Genomic DNA, 25,799 nt, shown 5'->3' on the forward strand with positions numbered 1-25,799 from the left:
CTTGTCTGTGTTTTCTTTTCTTTCTTTATTTTTAAAGATTTTTATTTGTTTATTTATTTGACACAGAGAGAGATCACAAGTAGGTAGAGAGGCAGGCAGAGAGAGAAAGGGAAGTAGGCTTTCCGCTGTGCAGAGAGCCCGATGCGGGGGCTCGATCCCAGGACCCTGAGATCATGACCCGAGCTGAAGGCAGAGGCTTTAACCCACTGAGCCACCCAGGCACCCCTTGTCTGTGTTTTCAACCTCTCCCGCTGGACTGTCTCCTTTTCATCAGTATGTGCCATCTACAACTCTTCCGCTGAACAAGCAAAATACGACATGATAACCTCTCCTTAGATCCACCTTTAGACCTTTCGGTTACTGTTCGCCTCCTCCCTCTCACAGCTAAGCTTTCCAAAAACTCGGTCCATATTTGCTATCTCCAATTTCTCACCTTCTGTTCTAATTTGACTTCCACCCTCAACACTAAACCATAACCATTTTCGCTGAGGTCAATGACTTCCATGTTGCAAAATGCAAAGGTTATCTCAGTCCTCACTTTAAATGACCTCACAGAAGTGACAAAGTCGATCATTTCTTCCTTTTTTAAACACACTCTCTCCTGGCTTCAGCTACACCACATTATTGACTACTGTTTCTCTGTCACCTCTCCTGACTTACCCAGGACAACCAGGTGGTTGAAACAAATTTTGGAGATCTTGGTTATGATTTCCGATTTTCATCACATGTAATTTAAACAGCTATTAAGTTCAGCCATCCTTATACAGTCCCGTAATAATATCTGTATCAAAATACTTTGACTAGAAATTTTTTTGAATAACAAATGCTTCCTTAGGGATAAAGTTTACATGTGTTTAAAGACTTTACCATGCAATAACACTGTGATTATGAGACTGTTTCTCATCATGATACGTGTGTAAGTAATTATGCAGGTCACAAATAACTCTGCACCCACACACAACTCTTCACACACCTTCATACACAGGTGAAGTAATGCAAACTGACATACCTAATTTGAATCACATCAAGGCTTGCCTAGCTCTACCTTTCCCTTTTAATAATAATCTATCCAGTTTCATTTTACTCTTTTATTGCAACATGAAGCCTGTTGGTTGTTAAATATACAACACAGATTTTTATTCTATTACAATTATATTTTGCCATATTTTTCTTCTAAGTTGTTTTTAAGCTATTCTTATTTTCTCTAAACATGGCATATTCCAGGTATGTAGTAATTTGTGATTGCTGGTTATGATAGCAGTTATAAAATGCTATACTAAGATGTAACAGTATTCACTAAGGTGATTTGGAGAGTGTGGGTGAACACAGCATATGTGCACATAAGAGAATATGCCTGCAGAAATTACTTATGGTGTATGGATTTCTCATAGGAATTTCCTCCTGGAAATCCAAGAAGTGTTAATTTGGAAAGCACCTACCACACGACATAGTTGTGAGGCTGCACTGAAATAACGTTAAGGTGCCTGGCACATAGTGAGCACTCAATAATGCCAACCGCTTTTATTAACAGATTCCTCAATGGTTCTCATTTGGTGCCTTTCCACTCAATTTCTCCACCTTCAGCAATTCAGCAAATGTCGATCAAGTACATCAATGTTCCTAAAAACAACTTCTTCACTCAAAAAATTTCAACTGCTACCTTTGGTTGAATAGAAAATCCTCATCATGACACTCAAGTCCTCTTCACTTCAACCTCAACTTGCCTTTCTGGCCGTTTTACCTCATACTACACTGTTCCCAACACATCAGTGCTTTCCTGCTTCCGGGAAACTTCACATTGTTGCCTTTCTTTGTCAGGATTACCCCACTTCCTTTCATGTCTTGATCTGCTGAAATTCCACTTACTTTTCAAGACCTATTTTCTCTCATAAAACTTTTACCTGATACTCTTTCCCCCCCCTTGATACTCTTGATATATAATTCCCTTCTTTTAATCCTCACAGTTTTTAGTTTACGTCTCTTACTGTATTTTACCTTTTTTCAATTAGGTATTTGTTATTTATGTACTTCAATAAAAACTCTTACTGTATTTTACCTTTACGTCTCTTACTGTATTTTACCTTTTTTCACTTAGGTATTTGTTATTTATGTACTTCAATAAAAACTCCATTAAAAAAAGGAGAGTGCCTTACTTATACACATATTGCCTATGATGTCTATGGGTGACTTGTGCCAACAGTCCAATTTAATGAATTAGTGCAGTCATTTACAGCATCTTTGTCACACTATAGAACCCGCTGCTTACCATAACAACTCTTACTCCACAAAGAGATAGTTTAAAAATATCATTAGTGGGTCTGAGAGTCACAGAGTCTCAGTGTTAGAAAGGACTCTGAATGTCATCTAACCCAACTCCTCACTCTGTTTGAATCCTTGTTTGTGTATGCCCAACCTAAAATTGAACCTCTCTAATGAAACTCAAGATCTTACTGACTAGCTCATTCCCACTTTACAGTTCTGGTTCTACCCCTTGGGGACACATGGAACAAGCAGTCCCTAGTTTCATGTTAGATTACCCATTATGTTTAGCAGCCACATCAAATTATAACTAAAATGAAATCTTTTTATATGATTTGCTGTTACCCCGAACTTCAGTTACAGATTTTCTGAGTATACACGCTGGGCCATTACATTAATTGCTATTAAATTTCAACTTAAAATGGCCATTTTATTTTTCTAGGCTATCAAGTTCTTTCTAGATTCTTATTAAAAGGCATTTGTTAGTTCTGATCCCCAACCTCCCTCTAGTTGTACCTCACCTATCTTCATTATGGTGACCTAAGACATTTATTAGAAAATGAGAAAAGATGAGGAAGGAGGCCCACCAGTACTCAGGAAACTTCCTTTAGCTTACTACATAAAGAAATAGGCAGAGTATTTGGATATGACCATTCAAATAGTCTTGAATCTGGTTCATGACATTCTTATCCCACCATCCTTTACCATCATTCCCCAAAGCATAACATTAAAACATAACTATTTCAATGGAATGATTGAGATTTCCTTTATCTAATAGTAGTCTAGGAACTGCAAAAAAAAAAAAAAAGGGAAATTAGGATAGCATAAATAATAAAATCTATAAATAATCTAATTCATCCCTTCATAAGTGTTACAGACAACCCCAAAGACACCACAAAAATACTTAAAAAATGACACATTCATTAAGATTTGGAAAGAAGAGATCTTTCTTCTAGTGAGTCCTGCCATCTAAAACACAACCATTATTACTAACTTGCTGTCCTTCTGTTTAATTTTTTTCTATGAAAGTAAATAACACTTATTTAACCCTAAGGTATCTTATCTTGTTACCATTCTTGACAGCTACAGAATATGCTGTCGAGCAGATGTGCCACAGTTTACCTTATTACTCTAATTCTGGAAATGTAGTTTAATACCAAATACCCTGTACCATTAAAGTTCTTATTTTATAGAACATAACCATATCATATATTTCATTTATTCCAAAGCATGCATTTTCCTATATTTTAACATCTCTGAAATCAGGTTACAAGATAGAAAAAAAAAGTTGGGGAACAGAAAATGGCAAAATTCACTGAAGGCAAGACCTGCTCATAGTATTCTCATGGAAAATGGGTGAGTGTGCCATCAATTCTAGTTCAGAAACTGAATAGAGGACTTCATATGTTAATAATGTAATAGAGATGTTAAATAAATTAAAACTAGTAGGAACACATTAAATCCTAATGCTAATACTAAATGTCTGGAAGTTCTTACTTCATCTAAACTGTGTCCACAAACTAAAATGGAAAGCAAACCATCTTCCAGCGTTAACTGATACATTCTCCAGGTCACATTCCTGATATGTCTGCTTCAACTTAAAACGAACAGAAAAAGACAACTCAAAAAGCTCAGAATGGGGACACCTGGGTGGCTCAGCTGCTTAAGCATCTGACTCTTGACTTTGGTGCAGGTCATGATCTCAGGGTTGTGAGATCAAGCCCCATGTTAAGCTCCACTGGGGGCATGTTTGCATATCCTCTATCTGGACAGGTTTCCCCTTTAAAGGGTAACTTAAAGGAAAACAAAACAAAACAAAACAACAGTATCAGGGTGTATGAAAACTACAAGAAAACTGTAACAAAGGAAAAAAAATCATACTGAAAACTCAAGAAAATTTTAGAAAGTATTCACAGAGTGATCAAGATAGAACCCAAAAGACATGGTTTCTATGAAAAAAGTATCTTAAGAGGAAAATAAGCAAATATGCAAAGCGAACAAACGGAGATCCAGGCTTTTGGGAATAGGAAACTGGTTGAGAAATGAAATATGACAGGAGAATTAAAACTGAAATTGCAAGATTAAAATCTGCACCAAAGTCAGAGCTGGGTAACACTACCAAGCCTAAATTAAGAAAACTTAATTAAATAAAGAATTGACTGCAAGCTTAAGAAATTCTCCCAGAATACTGGGGTTCGATAAACAAATAAAAATGATTTACATGATATAATGATAGTAAAGCTAAAATCTATAAATAATACATTGTCAAAACAAGGGGAACTGAAAGTTATAAAAATAAACTTTTTGAGTTAAAAAAAAAAGACCTGAACCTGCAGATCATAAAAGCCCACTGACAAAATTCAATAGAACCACCCGCCCCCAGCACCCATTAGTATAGTTTTGCAGTGTCTGTTTTACAAGGATAAAAATAAAAACAAAAAAGTAAAAGATATGTTAACTCTAAAGAAAATTAAATTAGCCTAGTCTCTTTCTCCAATACTGAATTCCAGAGGACAAGAGACAGAAACTATCTATAGTAATGCTTTCTGGAGAGGACTTGGGGATCAGGCCTAAGCCTCTGAGGAGAGTTACTGACACTGACACTAATGGGGATGTATGAGGTGTCCTTTAAATATGTTGGAGGTAGGTAGAAGGTCTACAGAATCTCTGATCTGCAGCTGAGAGAGAATAAATTATGACTCATGGATTCCACACCAAGCAAATCAACATTCATGTGTAAAGGCAAAGGCAGTCTTGGGCACCAGCAAATCAGAAAATACACCACTGATGCTCCCGTGAGGGGAGGAGGAGGAGGTAAGCAGTATCTTGGGACTTCTAGTGCAGTAAATTCTCCAACATTTAGTCTCAGCATCCCAAAGTTATTTCTGTTTATAATGGTTCTATCTATGGGTATTTGTTAAGGCAGACAGCCTTTTAAATATTTATTAATTAGGGGCGCCTGGGTGGCGCTCAGTCATTAAGCGTCTGCCTTTGGCTCAGGTCATGATCCAGTGTCCTGGGATTGGGCCCCGCATCAGGCTCCCTACTAGGCAGGAAGCCTGCTTCTCGCTCTCCCACTCCCCCTGCTTCTGTTCCCTCTCTCGCTGTGTCTCTCTGTCAAATAAATAAATAAAATCTTAAAAAAAAATTAATTCATTTAGAAATAACAAAAAGAAACACACTGCATGTTAACATAAATGGGATTTTTAAAAATGAAAAATAACTATATTCCTCTTCCCCTCTCCCCCAAAATGTGAAGGGTGACACTGCATTACACTTCTTTGTTTTTGCAATTCTTTTTAATGTCTGCTTTAATAGGGGACAGCTGACTTCTCATATCTGCTGTCACATTCAATTTGTTCTGACATACCGTTTTGGGCAAAATATATGAAGAAAATTTGGCCTCCCACAGATATGTAGTTGAACAAGTAAAAAATCTAACTTTTTTTAAAAAAAGATTTTATTTGAGAGAGAGAGTGCAAAAATGAGCAGGGAGAGCAACAGAGAGGGAGAAGCAGGCTCCCAGCTGAGCAAGGAGCAGGATGTAGGGTCTGAATCCCAGGATCCTGAGATCATGACCTGAGCTGAAGGAACTGAAGGCAAAAGTTAACCATCTGAGCCACCCAGGCGCCCCATATTTAACATGTTTTTAACAGCCTTTTTAGTTAATTACGGATTTTCTTTGACTCTACACTAAAACTCAACAAGTGGTAGCTTGTTAAAGATCACTTAAATTGTGGAATCTGTCACTGTAGCAATGAACTTCATACTGTTACATTACAACCCATCAGTCTATTTACACTTTGAATGGATCTTTTATAAATATGCATGATTTTGTAATGAATCGGTCGTTTAGAAAGTACCGGTTTACTGAGTTTCACAGATCTTCCAAATGCTGACACACTTCTTTCTTCAATATCAAAACAATCACATTCATTGATAACACTTCCAACTTCATCAGTAAAGCCGTTAAGTACCGGGAAGCTGTCAAGCTCAAAATGGCAGATGCAAATGTTCCAAATTTTGACTTTTTTCTTCGGCTCACTAACTTCATTTTCAAGAAAATACCTGCCAAATATCCAAGACTGAGTAACCGAATTTATAATCTGCAGGGTTTTGCTCCACCAAATAGGCAGCTAGTTCAGGTTGCAGCTCCAACTGCAAAAGTGCTTTACAAACACTTCCCATTTCTTCACATAGAATATGAAAGAAGTGTACACCATAGCCAAGAGCTAATGAAAGTGCACTGTTTAGCATTTCATCAAGGGCATTCTGAAGGGAAACTGGCATATATTTAATTGTACATGTGTTGGGGTAAAGTTCACAATGACTAGCAGCCACATAGTTTGGTGCTGCTGCCTTGATTTTAACAGTGGCTTTACTTAACTCTGCTTCTGCACCATCAGTAGAAGTGTCATCATAGCAAAGAGAGAAAAGAAAGTCTCAATATTCTTATGAAAATAATTGTGACCTCACAGATGTCTTGAAGAGGGTCCCTAGCGCCCCCCGCCCCCCCCCCCCCCGCCCAGAGATCTCTGAGAACTACAGTACTTTGAGAACTGCTGCTTTAGTGAAATAGAAGAAATGAATTCAAAATCAGAACACAAGATTAGGGAGTTTGGGCATCAAAAAATTAATGATGAAAAGCCAATTAAGTCCTTACTTAAGCAAATATGGTTAAAAACTAGATAATACAGATGTCAAAAAGAAGTTTTGAGAGAGAAGACAGAATTTAACATGCACATACAATCACATATTTATATAAAACAGAAAGTAGGTGAGGAAATAAAAATCGACTAGATTCTAACCAATTTGAGTCTTATTAAGTGACACAATCACAACTAAATACTGTACACGGAAGACTTTAAAATAAATGATGGCATATCCTCCATGAAATACTATGCAGAATCATTTAAGATGAAAATAACATAGTTCTTGAATGCTTACCATGTGGCCAGGCACTGTTACAAGTACATTCCAGGTATTAATTCACTTAATTATCACAAAAGCTTTAGGAAATTAGTACCACTATTCCTTTGCAAGGAAACTGAGGAACAATGAAGGTAATCTGTACTGCTGACATGAGGAGATGACCATTTCTGTTAAGTGAATAAAGGAATGATCCCACTTACTTCGAAACCCAGAAAAATATGTTTATCTATAATCATAAAATATTTCAAAGAATATATACAATAAATTTATTGGTTGTCATCTTTAGAGACAAGGACCATAAGAATACTCTCATTTTCTGAACTGTAATAATGTTATATTTTTTAAAATTGAAAAATCCATTAAAAATCTAAAAATCCACTACTTTTCTACTCAATTAAAGCAACACAGATTTTTGTTTTGAAAAACAAAAACAAAAAAGGCTACTGCTTTGCAAAATTTAGACTCAAACACTTTTTTTCTGATGAAATTTAAGTTCTGGTAGAACAACAACAACAACAAAAGTATCTTTCAAGTCATGGAAGAAAAGGAAGCCAAGAAAATAAATTCCTATGGCTAAAAAAAAAAAAGGCAAAATGAAAATAAGTTTAGACAAAATAAATTCAAAGTCTAAAAAGAAAATTTAAACTGATCAGTTATGTTAACAAATGTGAATAGGTTTAACTATCAAATTTAAACATGAAGAATGAATTTGGGTTTTGTTAAGTAACATTGGTAAAAGAAAAGCAAACAAAAATCCAATGAGACACACACCTAAAAACAAAATACTGTGAGAAAATGTGAAAAATATAAACAAATGGGCAAAATATATCAGGCACATATATCTAAAATATTAATGAATAATATTAATACATGACAAAGTTGAATTCAAGGCAAAGAAGAGTATATGTGAAAGACATTTTACATTTAAAAATTCATTTTTCATTTCATTTTCATTTTACATTTAAAAATTATGTATGTTAGTCATGAATCTACCGAAGAATAGCAAGAAACAACTGACAAAATAGCACCGTAGTGAGAGACTAATATAATATTATCAGACTTCGGCAGGTAAGACTATAGCAGGCATGATCAACAATCAGTAAGACTGAATTAATACATATTGAATTTTGTGGAAATTCAAACTTTATGGAAACTACACCTTTAACTTACAATGATTAACAAAACTTGAATGTAATAGGCCAAAGAAAATCTCAGTACCTCCTGAAGTTGAAAATCTTATAGAACCTATTCTCTAACCCCACTGCAATAAAACTATAAAGTAATAGCAAAAACTTTAACATAAACACAAACCAGGACAAAAAAAACACCAAAGGAAGAAACAACAAAAATAACACACAAAACACACCAATTTACACACATAAACATGCACACACACAATGGAACCAATAGTGAATGTCCTAAATTACTGATGAAGCAAAGAAGAGCTCAATACTAGAAAATTACTGTTTTAAAAATAAAGATAAAAATATTAAATTATTATATTAAAGGTAAGAATATTACCTTTAGGCCCCAAACTGTGGAAAACCACAGCTTTTGTAAGTGTTAATATAAAGTTATAGGCTTTTTAAAATCTTAATTTTATTTTAATTCACATTAGACTTTGAAAACATTTATTATTTTGCCTAGATCTTGCAACAACATAAGTTTTAAGTATACTAATTCTGGTAACTTTCCATATTAGCTAAAAGGTAATGACAATTTTACAAACTTAAAAATCCATTAGAAAAACCTATACAGAAACATCATCCAATCCATCTTGCTTCCAAAGAAAATTCAGAACATCTGATTTCAAATTCAAAAATCTATTTTTCTAGTTTCATAAATATCAGTAATAAGAGTGCATTTAAGAGTTTTCAATGCTTGAAAAAAACCCCCAGTATTTGTAATGTATGTACACACACACACACACACAGAGTCCACTATTTCCTTTTGAATAATTATCCACAAATCTGGTCAAAATATATCCTTATAAAAAATGAGTATTTGGAATGAAAACAAGAATTAACAGCATACAGCACTTTTAGGACTAACTGCAGAAAATCTCCAAGTCTTATTTTAAAGAAGAAGTCTTAATATTTTGAGTCAAACTCTAGGAGCCAAAGGAGGTGCTGAATTCATCTTTCATTTTAAGCAAAACCAGCAAACAAATACCTGGCTTTGGAGGTACTGTGTAATAATATGATTGTTTCTTCCTGAATAACAAATTATAGAAAAAAAATAATGAGCAATGTTCTCTATCAGAGGTAAAGAAGTCTTATAATCTAAATAAATGATTTTTTTTAAAAAATTTCATTTATTTATTTGGCAGACAGAGATCACAAGTAGGCAGAGAGGCAGGCAGAGAGAGAGAGGAGGAAGCCGGCTCCCTGCCGAGCAGAGAGCTCCATGCGGGGCTCAATCCCAGGACCCGGGACCATGACCCAAGCCGAAGGCTTCAACCCACTGAGCCACCCAGGCGCCCCTAAATAAATGATTTTTTACATGAGTAACTCAAAGTGGCCCGGCATCTATTTTTTGATCTCCTTATCTTTTGTGTTTTATCTTAGAAACTAGATAAAAGCACTGAAGAACCCTAATGTACTGGGTGACAAGAGTTAACTCCCAAGACAATACTGTAGCTCCCCCTCACCGTGATTCAGACCCCTTTTCTGCCAGTTTGCTAATGCCAACATGAAGGGGAACTGGTTCACCTAGTTTCCATCTGTTAACACTTTATTCCCTGTCCAGATTTTGGATGCTCTTCTTTTCCTGCCATTTAGAGACTCAAATCTTGCCAGTGACTTTCAGCTCAAGCTGATAATCCTTAATCTGATCTCGATCTCATCTTCTGGAGAGAGAATAACTACAAGCTCTTTCTATATAAACTCTTACCATCACATGCACAGCTGTAGATCTTTCATAAGACCTTCAAACTTTTTTTCATTCCGTAGTCATTTATCTGGTCATTTATCCAACAAATATTTATACGCTCCCACTAAGAGCGAGATACTACTCTACATGGTAGAAAAGTACAGAAGTGACAAAAAGACACAAATTCATCAGGTCAAGTAACAGGTGTAATTTGCATAGCATAAGCTGGACTACAGTCACTGCGTTCTACAAGTTTCTCTTTTGACAACAGGTTTGTGTTAAGTCATTAAAAAAAAAAAATTGAAACTCCATTTCTCTACACCCCCCCCAGTCTTTAAAAAAAAAAAACAAAACTCCTGTTCATGACATGGAATGAGAGTAGTTTATGAAATCAAAAATCAAACACCTAGAGACAAATTTTGGCTCTGCCATTTACTAGCTTGGTTAACCTGGGCACATTACTTAAATTTCTTCAATTCTCATTTACCTTATCTGTCAAAACAATCTTTCATGGTGTCTTTTTTAAACCAAATGTTATAAGAATTAAATAAGAAAATGTAGACAAAGCACTCTGCAAATAACTTAGTATTACACGGTGGCTATTAGAATACCATTGTACTTATTTGTAACACAGGACAAGTATTAGGTCTTTGGTTTGCCTTACCTATATTTTAGAAATATTGTCATTTTAATCACTTTTATGGTCCGGAGAGTAATTTTTCTTCTGGTGGGTGCTAGTACTACCTCACTGTTAAGTATATCTTCTGGAAGTTTAAGGCAAATAAGTGGCAAAAGGTAGGTACAATAGTGAATAAAAAAAATCACTTCAAGGGGCTTTGTGATACGAAGTGCTCTACCTCTATCATTCACAGTCCAAATAGAGAATAGGTTCATTCACCTAGTCTAGTTCACTTTGTATTTCTATTCTTCTATATCTTCCTCTCAACAGATTTCCCCAGTTTTTTTTCAATATTTGCCTTATCTACTCTCCTAAATGGTTTTAATAAAGAATAAAAACATATTTACAAATACGTACATACTTTCAATAATTTCAGATTGCCTGTCCTTAATGGCAAAATCTTTTTAAAATTTTTATTAATTTTTTAAAATTGTTTCTATTAACACAGAATATATTATTTGCCCCAGGGTACAGATCTGTGAATCGTTAGGCTTACATACTTCACAGCACTCATCATATCACCTACCTTCCCCAATGTCCATAACCCAACAAAATCTTTTTTTTTTTTAAAGAGATTTTACTTATTTATCTGAATGAGTGAGTGAGCACAAGGAGGGTGGGGCGGGAGGGAGAAGGTCAAGTAACACCTGTTACTTGACTAGATGAATCTCCCCGCTGAGCAGGATGAGCCCAATGTGGGGCTTGATCCTAGGACTCTGGGATCATGTCCTGAGCTGAAGGCAGATGCTTGGACTGAGCCACCTAGGTGCCCCAACAGCAAAACCTTTTATATGCATTGCAGAAGTGTGGTTTGGGCATGATATTTACTAAATGCAGTACTTCCTGCAGCTCTCTACAACACATTAGGTTCATTTGAATAATAAACATTCAGACTGGGATAGCATTCTTTACAATATTTCCAAATGAAATGGTCATTTGACTCTTGCAGAGAACTCTTTTTAAGGACTTTTTTCAGGTGAAAATACACAGGTAATTTGCTTCCTTTGATCTCCAAGATACCTACGATGTTACTGCAATTGAGTTCTACCGGCATAAGTACATACTGTACTGTCACAAGAAACCAGTGTCCTCAAAAGCTACTCAACAAAGAGTAGACTAAATTAGCATATGTGTGACCATTTTGTAGCACAGCAGGTAAGTTAATACTGGACACCTGACTGACAGGAGAATGCAGTAAAACTATTAAATTTAACAAATTCTATATAGTTGAGTCAATGTACCCGGTAATTCAGTTACAGCTAAAAGTATTACCTTTCCCCACTCAGAGTTCAAAATTTCCTTAAGACTGTAGTATTAAGTATTTTCATAATGACAGAGCCTTTTGAGAACTGGATGAATGCTATGGCCTCTTCTTTCCTACAACTGTCCCTCTGTCCTCTCTCCTGCCCCTCGAGGGTACAAGTCCTTGCCTCAGGATACAACTTTGCCAAAAAAAGTTATGTAATACTGCACTAGTGATATTAGTGGATAAAAAGTACCAGAGTTATAAATTACATGGCAGTGGATTCAAATGTATAATTTATCACTGAGGAGCAAAGAAAACAAAAATGGTGGTAACACAGGCAGACAGCACAGGAGAAAGGTAGATGGTCTGAGAAATATTTAATCACTTGCTCTTAATTCTACATATTTTCTACAGTTTTCAGTAAAGGTCTGCCATACCAAATGCATGAGACTTTCAATATTATAAACACGACTCATTTCAAAGTAATGAACAGGAATAACACCCATAATAAGCATTCATTTAATGAGCACCTACTTAGTACATAGATAACAATGCATCCACAGAAAACATTTTAAATTGTTTTGAAGAACAATTTTTTATTACTAGTTAAAATCCTTACTATGCTGATTCTGATCAAAATAATCACCTTCTAAAATCTACCAGGACCAGTCACCCCAGACACATTCCCAACTGTGGGTTATTTTCACTGACAAAATTACTACAAATGGTAGTACTTTTAACATATTTCAATGGTTAATGGATGCCTTAGAATCTGGCAAAAAATTTTTGAAAAAAACTGTTCACAGAAAAAAACCACATATACCTTGTATAAAGATGAGAACTACAAAATAAAACAAAGTTCTGTGTTTTTAAAATAGCTATGCAAATAACTATGTTTTTCTGTCTCCAGTACTCTTAACTTAGGACTATTCAAGGTTCTGGAAGTATACATTCAAATTATAGTTCATTTTCATTAATTTACTTACTAGTATCATACAAAACTAATGAAAATCAAAATGTGAACTGGAAAAAATTTTAAGTGCAAACATAACGCATGACTGTTTTTAAGTATTTTTTACCTAATAGAAGTATTCAGCATCTACTTTTTTTTACTAACAAAAAAGTTTTTAAATGAAAGTCCAGAGAGTTAAGAGCTCAAATCTTATGGTATAGTCCCTCATCTGTACATTACACAGAACTTTCAACGTAAGGTTCATTTTTTTTTCTGCAAGATGACTACTTCTGGCACTGAAATTAATTTTATATAGCTGATTTACTTATTAAAAGCTCACTTGATTTTTCTTCTTTGGAAGATTTTAAAGCAATCAGTCACATTTGGAAATTTTCAGATGGAAATAGTGAAGTATTAAAATTCTTACTGGTGGTATAGAATTAAAATTTTAATTTAACAAAATGCATGCATTTATATGAAGAAAGACTACCAAAATTAAAAAAATCCATTTAAAATATTATGGTAGTACCTCAATTTAGAAAACTTAGTATGATAAAAAATTAGCTTCATTTTCAAGAAACTAAGTCATGGCTCCACAGATGGAATTTATTCCTAAAACCTTACGTAGCCTGGGAAATATCTTCGTGTCTGGATCCAATGGTTTACATTCCTAAAGTTTATATCTGCAAATAAAACCACAATAGGGAGAAAGAGGGAAAAGGGAAGGAAAAGAGGGGGCAAGAGAGAAGACAGACAGAAGGGAAAAAGTAATTCAATTTCTAAAATTTTAAATATGATCTCTGCAGAAGTCTACTGAGTGGGGAAGGGGGTGTATATATTTTCTTAAGATTGTTTTTCTGTCACGATCATATATGAGTGACAACTTGATCATATGTTTTATTCCTGACAGAACTGCTTGTTTCACTATTTTCCAGTACTATCACAGAAAATCTAAAGGTAAGATGATTTAACCTCAAAATTCATGATATTATTTTGCCTATAAGCATACAATCTAAAAAAAAAAATCTTCATAAGTTAATCATTTTAGTCAGGATGTGTTAAGCTCCTCATTTACATTTACCGATTTTGAATAAAATGTGGGGACCCTCTATTTCCAGTTGTGGGTGTTCTTTTCAGTTGTGAAAACTTGTATTTCTATTTATCAGTTCGAACTTGTATGTTCTTTTGCTTATGCTATCTTTTGCTGGTTAAATCTCAATGCTTTACATATCGTAATAATCTTCAATTTTTTCCATGTATGTATTCCATTTGTAGTTCTGAAAATTTTCAGTGCAAATGATGGAAAAGAATACTCTTTTAGAATGAGATCAAATCTTGTCCTTCCACTTATTAGCTGTAGGATTTCAGGCAAGTTACTTAATTTTCATTTCTCTACCTATAAAATGGAGATAAAGCCTACGTGGGCAGACACAGATTAAATTATACGCATTATCTACATGTATATTACCTTATTCTGTAGGACCATACCTGACACAGAGAAAGCCCTCAAAGAGAAGGGATTCTGTTCCCATTATCTTCCATTTTGAGTCTGATGTTCTATAGCATTGATTCTCCTCTATACCGTAATCAAATATGACTTTTTCTTGGCTCTTATAGCAGTCTATTATTTTTATATGGTTGTATATTCCTTAACATATTTGTATGTTTGCTTTCTAAGTTTTATTCATGTCATGTTTTAAGAAAATAATTTATTCAAACCCATATAACTATCTTATTTGTTGTTTGTCGTGTATACCCTTTTAACTGAGCCTACTAAAGAAAATGGATCCTCAGAAACAATCAGTGTATTCCTAGGCTTACTGAATACGGTGGCTGGTATTATAGGCGCCCAAATGATATGCTGAATGAATTATGAATGAACCAATGAAAACTGCAGTAACTAGCCTTCTCTTGAGATTCCACAGTTTGGAAATCAAGCAAGATCCAAGCTCAGTAAATGTGCAGGCATGAAGGAGGCTTCAAAACAAGAAATAAAACCAAAATCTGTCACAAGAAGCACCTGCATAGAAGATATCACAACGGGCACAGCATGACTTCTGTTTTTGGAAACTGCGTATTTTACTGCTGCTGCTAGATTCTTTACAGTGCCAGCATCTTTGTATCAGCTCCAGGAAAAAAGCATCCAATAAGGATTATGAATTTGGGGCCTATTTTCTAAGTACAGGCAGGAAAAAGAAATTTATCTGTATTTTTTGGCTTTTGTTGTGGTAGGTCTTGCATTTCACCAAGATTCATACCATATAAGAGTGAGCCCCTCGGGGCGCCTGGGTGGCTCAGTGGGTTAAGCCTCTGCCTTCGGCTCGGGTCATGATCTCAGGGTCCTGGGATCGAGCCCCGCATCGGGCTCTCTGCTCAGTGGGAAGCCCGCTTCCTCCCTCTCTCTCTGCCTGCCTCTCTGCCTGTTTGTGATCTCTGTCAAATAAATAAATAAATCTTTAAAAAAAAAAAAAAAGAGTGAACTCCTCAAACACAGGAAGGGCCTTCAAATTCTGGGACGCCCCCCCCCCCCCAAAGATAAAAGTCCCACTAAAAACACTGTTATCTTAAATCAAGATGTGAAATATTCAGGGGGAGGTGATCTCTGAGTTCTCAAGTTTGAGACAAACTATTCAAACATCTAAATGGTAACAAATGAGCCACTCCCAGATGGCACCTTTTTTTTTTTTTTAACCAGTCATTAACAAAAAACTCTTTTCGAATATTCAAAACTTAAAGACAAGAGCAAGACTTCCATAGAACAAGATTTGAATTTCTTAAACCACTATTTTTCTAATTCAAGTCCAGGGACTTGTCAGTCAAATCAGGAGCCTATAGCTCTCCAGTTAAAGAAACTGCACTATAGCAGAAACACCTTAAAAAAGTTCTATGTTAGATACCACACTGGCATAAATGAGGAGTTAAGTGCACAAACAGGGAGTGCTATATAGAACAAGAACTTTAAAAATAAGCAGAAATTTGCTATGCAGATAGGGTGGGGCAAAAAAGAACATTCCAACAGAGGTAGTAACTAGTATAAAGTACAAAATACTTCATTATAAAATACCATAGTTTGGTGGGGGGGTGTGTGAAGCACCTGTTCTGGTTCCAGAAAACTGCCATCAAGTCCTAATCCTAATTAGCAGTATGATCTGGGTCAAGCCATTTAATGACTTATTTTTTCTCATCTACAAAATAAGGGAGGTGGACTACATGATATTTATGTAGTTCTGCTTCTAAAAAAAATTATGGTTATTATTATGAGTAACAGTGGCTAACATTTCTTGGCTAACAATCACCACATGCCAGGGAAAATGGTACACAGTTGACATATACCAAGTAGGTATTATTAATAGCCTCATTTTTCCTCAGTTGAGGAAACCCAGGTTCTGAGCGGGGAACTAATTTGCTCAACACAATCCAGTTAGTTAAGAGAGCCAGAGCCAAGAGGGTCTAATTCCAAAGCCATTAACATTATGGCTAAACCAACAATGAAATTTCAAATTCCCTAAGAAGACTGTTATTGCTTCTATTATACTATGGGTAAAGTGTTCATTATCTACAATACAACCCCCTTTCTTTGATATCTAAATTTTTCAGAAGGTCAAGAATTTAGACATAAGTATCAAAATGTTCATTATCTTGTACAGTCAAATAGAAATCTTTCCCAAATATATCCTATACATCTCTGACTTTTTAAATAAGAGAAAAGTAGACTAAATTTAAACTTTTCTTGAAGCTCGAGGTTACATCCATACATGTTAATTATTGTATGGGCCTTTAGAACTTTAAGGTCACATGGCTCTTTGCTCCTTCATTTTCTAGGGTAAGCTTATGTTTGCTTCCTCTTTCATTGCTTTCAATAATCACAGCTCCTCTCCACCCTTGGTAGTGTTCTGTGGACCCCGCCCCCCAAAAACATCAAGCTTCCAAGCTATCAAAACTATTAATATAGTAAAGATATGGCTGTAAAAAAAATAATTCTTGTCTTACTTCTCATTACAAGGTCGCCATTGCTATGGTACCTACAGTAACTCTTAAAATTATCAATTCAGCTATGATCGGATTACCTCAACACAACTTCACTACTTCAAATACTTGATAGAGAATATTCCCACACTGTACTATATCCTCTGATCCTACCTAAAGGATTATGTTCTTCAGATTACATGATGTCAACATGCAAGAAAAAAATGTATAATGCTTATGGAGACATAAGGGTTAAACTTGAGGTAGTTCCAAAAATGCTCATATTTTCCCTGAGACAACAGAAAAAATGAGAAAAAAAAAAAATCTTAAAGGAACCCTCATGCAAAAATTCCAAAGAGAATATAAGAGAAAAATGGCTCCATTCCATGCTAAAATATATTATGAAGCTACAGTAATTAAAACAATTTAGTATAGATAGAACCAGAGCAAGAAATTCAAGCACAGAATTCTGCCAGTGAAGAAGATAATAGTTTAGATTAGTAAGGAAAGAAGAATTACACAATAAATGGTATGGAAACAAACTGTTAAAAAAACAAACACTTCAAAGTAAATAGCAGAAGGATCAAATGCCTAAAATACCAAAAAAAAGAAAGAGAAAAAGTTTTAGAAGACCAAATTTATCTATAATCTTACAGAGAAGAAAGAGATCTCTGTAAGTAGGAGACAATATCCAAGTCACAAAAGGAGAAAGAGTGATATATTTACCACACAGAAAGTAAGGACTGTTATAGAACAACAACAAAATAGATGAAGTCAAGAGATAAAAAGGAAAAAAAAATTTACAAAGTATGGGACAAAACGAACTTCCTTAATTTATGAAGGGCTCATGCAAATCAATAAAAAACAGACCAACTACCTAATAGAAAAATGAACAAAAGATATGAACAAAAAATTTTGGGGAAAGAACACAAATGCTAATAAAGTTTTGATGTTTGATTTCCTCATTAAAAAATGGAATTTGAAGCAACTTATTCAAATGGCAAAAACTAAAAGTGTGATGATGCCCAGTGCTGCTGATGTTGTCAGGGAATAATCAGTCTAATGTGCTTACTGATGTGTGCCTAAGTTTATAAAACTTTATCAGGAGAGTAATACAGATACAACCTCAAAAGCTGCTAAGGTATGTATACAAAGGTAATCATGATAGCACTGTTTAATTACAAAAATAAGCTGGAAAAAATATTTATCATAGAACACTAGTCAAATAAATTATGGTGTATCCATAAAACAGAATACTATGTCCCAGTGAACAAAAGGGGGGGAAATGAATAAATTTCACTGTGGAACTTAAAATAAATTATCAAGGAATTTAAAAATGCAAGTGTAGAAGTATGTACAGAATTGTTTTTAAGTGGGGAAATAGACGAGTAACTGAATTTCCAATGTTTTTCTGAAATTACGTGAAACTGTTGGTTCACTTTGTTCACAGAGACCAGAGAAGGAAGTCATAGCTGCTGCATTTTTTAATCTGTTCCTGAATTAATTTCACTTTTTAACGTTAAAAGGAATTATCTAGGTAGTAGAATAATGGGGCAATTTTTGTCTTTTTTATGCTTTTCTGTCTTAAAAATACCTAATACAACCTATATTTAAGAAACTACTTGGGCAGGGGAAATGGGCAATGGGACACTTAGCCTCAATTTATTTTATTCAGTGCAGTGTTATCTTTTACATAGTAAAAGCTTATATTTTTATAATCAAACCAGCTTTAATATATTATACTTTTAACTGCCTGCACTAGTGTAAGGATAATGTCTACAGTTTCAAACCAAACACTATATATCAGAGTGAACATTAGCCTTCCAATATAAAAAGATCTTCTTTTACATTCAAAAAAAGGGTAACAGACAGAAAAGTGTATCTATACTAAATTTTCTCTATCTTCTGAGGGCACCTATATTTATTTATACAAGCTAATATATCTGCTTTCTGACTGAGTCACTAGCCCTGATGCAGAAAGGGCAGAATACAGTGACAAATCTTTATAAGAAAAAGCCGGTAATTTAAAAAAGGAATGGAAAAATGGGAAACTGCCTAAAATGAATAAATGCAAGACAGATTAAATTAAGACTGCTTTTAAGTCGCCTATTTTATTAGGAAAGTGAAAAGCGATCCTAGTAAGTCTTGCAATTTCTAAAGATTAGAGTTGATACTTTTCTCAGGTTCAAGAGATCCTATCCTTTCAAAGGGTGCACAATTGTGGCTTTTCAAACCTATCTGAGTGTCAAAGGCAGATGTAATTAGAATGGGGGCTGGAGAGGGAAAGGAAACCATAGAGAAAGGGAAGTTAGAGACCTGATGTATAGTATTTCACAGCAAGTGAAACAGAAGCACATGTAAACAAGAGAGTACATACATCAGACCTACTGGAGGTTATAAGGGACCATTAATACAACTCACAAACGTTCACCCCTAGGATAGCTGGGTCCTCAAAATCTACCACAAAGTTCACCTCTAAGTAGTCTCAATGGATAATTACCATCCTGCTGTGATTATTTTTAAGACTTGCATAAAACAGTACCCCCTGAATTACATAGCATTCTTGAGAAATGAAGGTCAATGGTATGCTGAAGTATATAGCAAGGAGCTATGAAGTCAGAGTTCAAATCTCAGCTTCACTACTCAAGAGCTTTATGACCTTAGGCAAGCTATTTAATCTTTGCTTCAGTCCCTTAATCTCTAAAATGGGGGTTTAACAACATTAACTATGCTCATGGGTTGATATGATAAGTAAATGAAATTGTATCTATACATGGCATGACAGTGCTCAAATAAAATTTTAAGAACATACTTTTTGAAAAAAAAAAGTGCTATTTGTTACTTGAAACCATTCTGAATAGAGATCTAAATACTTTAGTTTACTTTGTTTCTTTTTTTTTTTTTTTAAAGATTTTATTTATTTATTTGACAGAGATCGCAAGTAGGCAGAGAGGCAGTCAGAGAGAGAGGAGGAAGCAGGCTCCCTGCTGAGCAGAGAGTCCGATGTGGGGCTCGATCCCAGGACCCTGGGATCATGACCCGAGCCGAAGGCAGTGGCTTTAACCCACTGAGCCACCCAGGCGCCCCAGTTTACTTTGTTTCTTAATGCAGACACAATTTAATCTTTTCTGCACTGCACAGGGTCATCACTAGGAATATAAATTATAAGACTATATGACCACAGGGGCACCTGGCTGGCTCAGTCAGTAGAGTGTGCAACTCTTTGAATCAGGGTTGTGGTTCAAGCCTCACATTGGGTGTAGATATTTAAAAACAAAACAAAACAAAACAAAACAAAACAAAACAAAACCTTAAAAAAAAAAAGACTGTGTGACTATAAATACAAAAGTTTCCACAAGCTATCAAATAATCAGTCTCTTTAGAGAGTACCTTGAGCAAAGAGCGCCTCTGGGGAGATTTAAAGTTTATAAGAGATGCTGTCTTTATGCTATTTCTATATTGTTACAGCTAAAAATTTCAAAAATTATAGCCATTTTTCCTATGTCTTTATTCATAATCAGAGATGACTTGTTGTGCCTCCTTCTTGCAAGCACCTTTCTTTTTCTTAAGGTGCTGATGCTAAGCTACTCTGAGCTAAGAAACCAGATAACCATTTCAAGGCAGACTGATACAGTGAAAAAAATACGGGCGGTAGATTCAGACTGCTCTATGTTTAAATCCTTATGCTACTGACTTTGTGACCTTGTTAAGTTGCTTAACTTCTCTAAATTTCAATTTCCTCATGCTTAAAATGGGAATACTATTAGCTATATTGAAATGCTGGGGTAAAAAGCAAATGAAAACTTAGGTAAAGATTGTGCAGAGTGTCTTCTCGTACCCGGCAATATAAATCACTCTGTCAATGGTAATCTTTATTACATAGCTAATGAAGTATATTGAAACTGTAGCTAAGTCAAGAATAAAAAGAATTTTTTGAAATATATGCTTTTAATGTGTGAAATTCCTTGGCACTGTACTAGAGATACAAAGATGAAAAAGAATATAGTATCGAAACTCCAGAGGCTCAGAGCCTAATTAAAGACAGACATGTAAACAAAGTCACAGCAATTTGATAAGTCAAACAGTAAAAGAAGCAGTATACCATCTGAAGTCAAATTTTTTTTTCCGGAAGAAGTGGAATTTAAGCTCAGAGGATAAACAGGGGATCACCAGGTTGGGGGTTAGGGACTGAGGTGTGCAGAGTTGGTCCAGGAGGATAAAAAGAGCACATGTAAAGATATACAAGTAAGAAACAGCCTGGCACAGCCTGAAGCAGAGTGTTTATAGAGAGAAGAGTTTAGAAAGGTAGGCATGGGCCAGATCATAATGGCCTAGTTCTCCAAACCAAAAAGTAACTGGCTCTTTTTAAAAATAATTAATGGGGAAAAAATAATAATGGGGAGTCATGAAGTATTTTAAGGACAGTGGAGGAGGTTGGCTGAAAAAGATAACATGGTCAGAATTCACAATACAGAGAGATCTCCCCAACTAAGATGTGCAAACTGACCAGGAAAGAGAGGACTACCAAAGCCAAGGAAAATACAGTTCAGGTGGGAAAGATGCAGCAATTAGTCGCAAGTAGTAGTGATAAGAATGAGAGTAAAGAGAGAGACGAAGTGGGTAGTCTTGACAACACTGAGTAGTTTGGGAAAATCCCCCAATTTCTCTTTTGGACAAATTTCTGGGTCAGGAGGTCATTAGTCAAAACGGAGACAACAAAAATGAAAAAGTTTCTGAAAAGACAGTGTAGGCTCAATTTGGATTTTATGTGAACAAAGGCGTCCATTCGGCAGATGGGAGCTCAGGTGAAAGCAGAATTCACTGCGACAGAAGAAATGGACATAGAGGTAGAAATGGCAGATGAGGCAAAGGTAATGTCACCCAGAAGAAGTACACAGATTGAGGATGGGGCTACGAGTATCTATTACTGTTGCTCATGAAGATCTCACTCTCTGGCTTTCACTTGTTTTCCAACTGGACAAACTGAATTTTATGTAAGCGAGATGTTACTTATAGTTTTCATACTTCTTTAAAAGCATGAAAATTGCCCCCTACAAGTCTGCTGAATGTAGATGCTTAAGTCTACTGAGCACCGTGTCCAGCTTCTTCACTATCGGGCCAGGTCTAGCAGAGTGCTTGGGACCTTAAAGATGCCTAATAAAAATGAATTAACTAAGCAAGTGGGGTCTTCAGGTCAATCAAGAAGCCAAAGTGTCTTAGATACTGTTTTAATGTTCCAGATGAACATTTAATACAGATTAACCTAAAATTTTGTTTATATGCTGCTTTTTACATTTAGTAACATAGACTTTTCAATGATCCTTATTTCCGATTTCTGTATAGAAGTCAATACCAGGGAGAAAAGTAAGATTATTGGTTTTTTAGAAAAAGATTTTATTTATTAGAGAGATAGAGAGAGCTGCACAAGCCGGGGGAGTGGGAAAGGGAGAAGGAGGCTCCGGGAGCTTGATGTGGGGGCTCGATCTCAGGACCCTGAAATCATGACCTGAGCCAAAGGCAGACACTTAACTGACCAAGCCACCCAGCGGCCCCAGATTATTGATTTATTTAAAATATTAGTTTTAAAAAGGGAAAAAACTAAAATACTTCACCTACGGGTCCATTCTTATGTATTAACAATGTGAGAGATCTTCATAGGAGTACTGAGGAGAGTATTTTTAAAGGCTCACCGCTTAGAAGGAAAATGAGATGAGTCCAAACTTCCTTTATGTACTTTGCTTACATACTTTACTCAGATAAATGCACATTACATAAACTCAGTATCATAATGAGTGTTCATAAATTGGTAGATGAAAAGGATGAGGCAATGAATAAGCAGGGAAGATGGCTGCTGAGCAGAAGAAACTGTGTTATAAGCACTTGAGAGTATGAATAGCACTGTAAGGGAACTCAGTAAACACTGGAGTGGTGGTTTTTGGCGGTTTTGGGTTTTTGGGGTATTTTTCACTAACAAAAGATATTTTAAGAGACTCAAGTTACTCAATAAAACTAAGGAAAAAAGCTCATTGTTCACAGGATTACATTACAGTCAAACTTTTCAGATAAGCCAGTTCTTAATACTTCCTTTTGCTTTTCTTTGAATGCCTAGCCTCCCTCTCATGCATCTCTCTTTTGATGAGAATAGGCAGTAGGGTAGTAATAACAGGGAAAGAACAAAATCAAACTGAACATAATGACCTGATTTTGATACTCTTAAAAAAAAAATTGGGTAATGTCCTACTAGAATCTTGATATCATATACTTTCACAATTACAGTTTATATTGGGAGAGACTGCATGGAGCAGTTAAAAGAGCCTAAGTTTTGGAGTCAGCAGTTCTGGCTTCATTATTTGTTATCTCTGTAACTTTGGATTTTTAAGTACCCTGCATCTCAGTATTCCTATCTGTAAAATGGGATTAATAAAAGGACTTTCACAAGACTCACAAGGATGATATAAAATAATGGATCAGGAAGACACCACATAAATGGTATTGTTTTGTAGCTGTAAGCGCCATTAATATTTACCAACTTTTCATATTTCAGGTATATCAAATAACCTAGCTTCTGCCATAACAGAAAAACAAAAGCCCACTCGATTCCAGAGTACCACAGTGTCCCATCACTGGGAAGTGTACCACGGAGTAAAGCACCCCAGTAATGTTTTCCTTTCAATCTTACCTTGAAACATCCAATAAGTCAGGTTTCAGACTGCCACTAGCTGAGAAGGCAGCAAACAGTGTCCTACGAATCCACTGCAAATTAACAACACATATTCTGCACGCAAAAGTCTACACTGTAATGGTATTAAATGAGTAAAAACTAGCAGTGGTTTACCTTGCACAATCCTGCAAGTTTTAAGAAACACTGCTTCTGCTTAGTTCCTTCCTAACACAGATCTCTGAAGCAAAAACAACACACCAGTGGTCATATCCTTTGAAGAAGTAAAATCCAGATCCAGTTCTCACACTTTTAAAGATTTTATTTATTTATTTGACAGATCACATGTAGGCAGAGAGGCAGGCAGAGAGAGAGAAGGGAGGAAGCAGGCTCCCTGCTGAGCAGAGAGCCCAATGCGGGGCTCTATCCCAGGACCCCGGGACCAGGACCTGAGCCGAAGGCAGAGGCCTTAACCCACTGAGCCACCCAGGCGCCCCCAGTTCTCACACTTTTAGAGGGTGAGCAAGATGTCCTCCTTGGTTAATGACATAAAATTATATTTTTCAGAAGACGCCCTCCATGGGTACGTCATAAGGTTTTACTTTTGTTTTGGGAGATTTGTTTTTACATTACCATCATATTATAATCGCAGGCCAGTTCTCTGACGATTACAAAAGGCACAGTTTCAGGGTCCAGAGGCAGGTCAGCTTGGGATTCTAAGCTTACCATTCCATCACAAAGCAGATTCAACTTTCTATTTTGAGTTTAGGTTTGAGATGAGCTTTCTTCATCACGATTTTACCCCTAAACACACTGTGACTACACTGCATACTATTTATTACACGTTTGAGTATTTCAGATGGGATCAAGGATAAACATGGAGTAACTAAAGTCAGCGTGCTTGTCTGAAAACTATTCTGATTATCTTAAACACTGCCAGGTGCTGACTGACAACCTCACCACTTGAAGCAAATACCTATTTGTTGTAGTGTGGGAGACGAAAAAGGCCACACCCAAAGTTAAGACTTCACAGTGCAGTGATACCGAGTTTCAAAATCTCAACCATTGCTATTTTCGGCACTTTTTTTCAGGGTCAACGACTACTTTAAATTCCCAACAGGTTCAAAGTTCAAGAAAACGTTCCTCTGATTCTAATCACTTAGGTTACTTCATTCAGCAACCGGCAGGTCCAAGATGGAGAATTACCTCCATTCAAAGAAAGATTTAAGTAACTCCGCCACAGAAGAGGACCAAACTCAAATGACCAGTGCTCAGAAGTGACTCTCAAAGAAGGTTACCACTCCTCCCCTCCCCCAGGGAGCAGGCGGACAAGAAGAGTCTGACTGTATCACACCAACCAGTTACCTGACAGAACGCGACCGTGGTATCCGGACCCTTCCTTCAGTTCAGACGCTCCCAGGCTCCCCTCTCTCCTCGGTGCCACCTCCATCCAGGCTGTCTCTCCTCCCCCAACCCCCACCCCCGCCAGCCCAGCTCCCGTCCGCTTCCTGAGCCTCATCGGCATCCCACCTCCGTGCTCTCGCGCGCTCCACTCGTCGCCGCTTACCTTGGCCACGTAGTCTTTCACCTCATCCAAGTCTCCGTTTTTCAGGGCCCACATGAACTCCTTGTCGCACATCACTGCAGCGGGGCGGGCCGCCTGGCCGGGCAGAAGACGAGGAGGCGGTGGTAGCAGCAAGCGGATACCGCGGGGCGAGAGGGAGACAGGGCCGCGCGGAGCTGGAGAGGGGAAGAGAAGGCGGGGAAGGCTGCCAGGCGGGCGAGACAGTTGGCCGCGGCGACCGTTGGGGCGGGAGAAAGAAAGTTCTTTGGCGGCCACCGGGCCCAGCAGAGCAGGTTCCGCCTGGCCGAAGAGAAGCAGGAGCGTTTGCACTTCCGGTTCACTCCCAGCTAGGATCCTCCCCCAACTTCCTCTTCCTCTTCCCTTGGGCGGAACGCCCCGCTCGGGACCCCGCCCTGACGGCCCGCGGCGGAGCGCTCCACGTGCGCAGGCGCAGTGGCGAGGCAGGCTGACAGACGGGGTCCGGGGGGAGTGGGCGGGGCTGAGAGGCCAGTGAAGCGAGTCCGTGGGCCGCAAGGGCCCAGGGCGGAGGCCCAGTTAGGCTGTTTCAGGTAGAACGAGGATGTTTTTTGCAGACCACACACGTGGGGAAAAACTTTTTTAAAACACAGCCTTGGAGGGCACCTTGCTCACATTCTAAGTGTCCAGTAGGAA

The 25,799-nt window shown here is 36.8% G+C and overlaps 1 protein-coding gene across 1 annotated transcript in view; it reads right to left on the reverse strand.

The window, feature by feature from the left end:
- MTPN (myotrophin) overlaps positions 1-25,573 on the reverse strand; it is a 58,144-nt gene extending 32,571 nt beyond the window's left edge. Inside the window, exon 1 of the mRNA XM_080818610.1 lies at positions 25,131-25,573. Coding sequence (XP_080674736.1) covers positions 25,131-25,202 — 72 coding nt within the window. The 5' untranslated portion in view covers positions 25,203-25,573. The remainder of the gene's footprint in view (positions 1-25,130) is intronic.
- Positions 25,574-25,799: the final 226 nt, after the last annotated feature.

Source organism: Martes martes (assembly GCF_963455335.1).
Source record: "Martes martes genome assembly, chromosome: 11".
Taxonomy (NCBI): Eukaryota; Metazoa; Chordata; class Mammalia; order Carnivora; family Mustelidae; genus Martes; species Martes martes.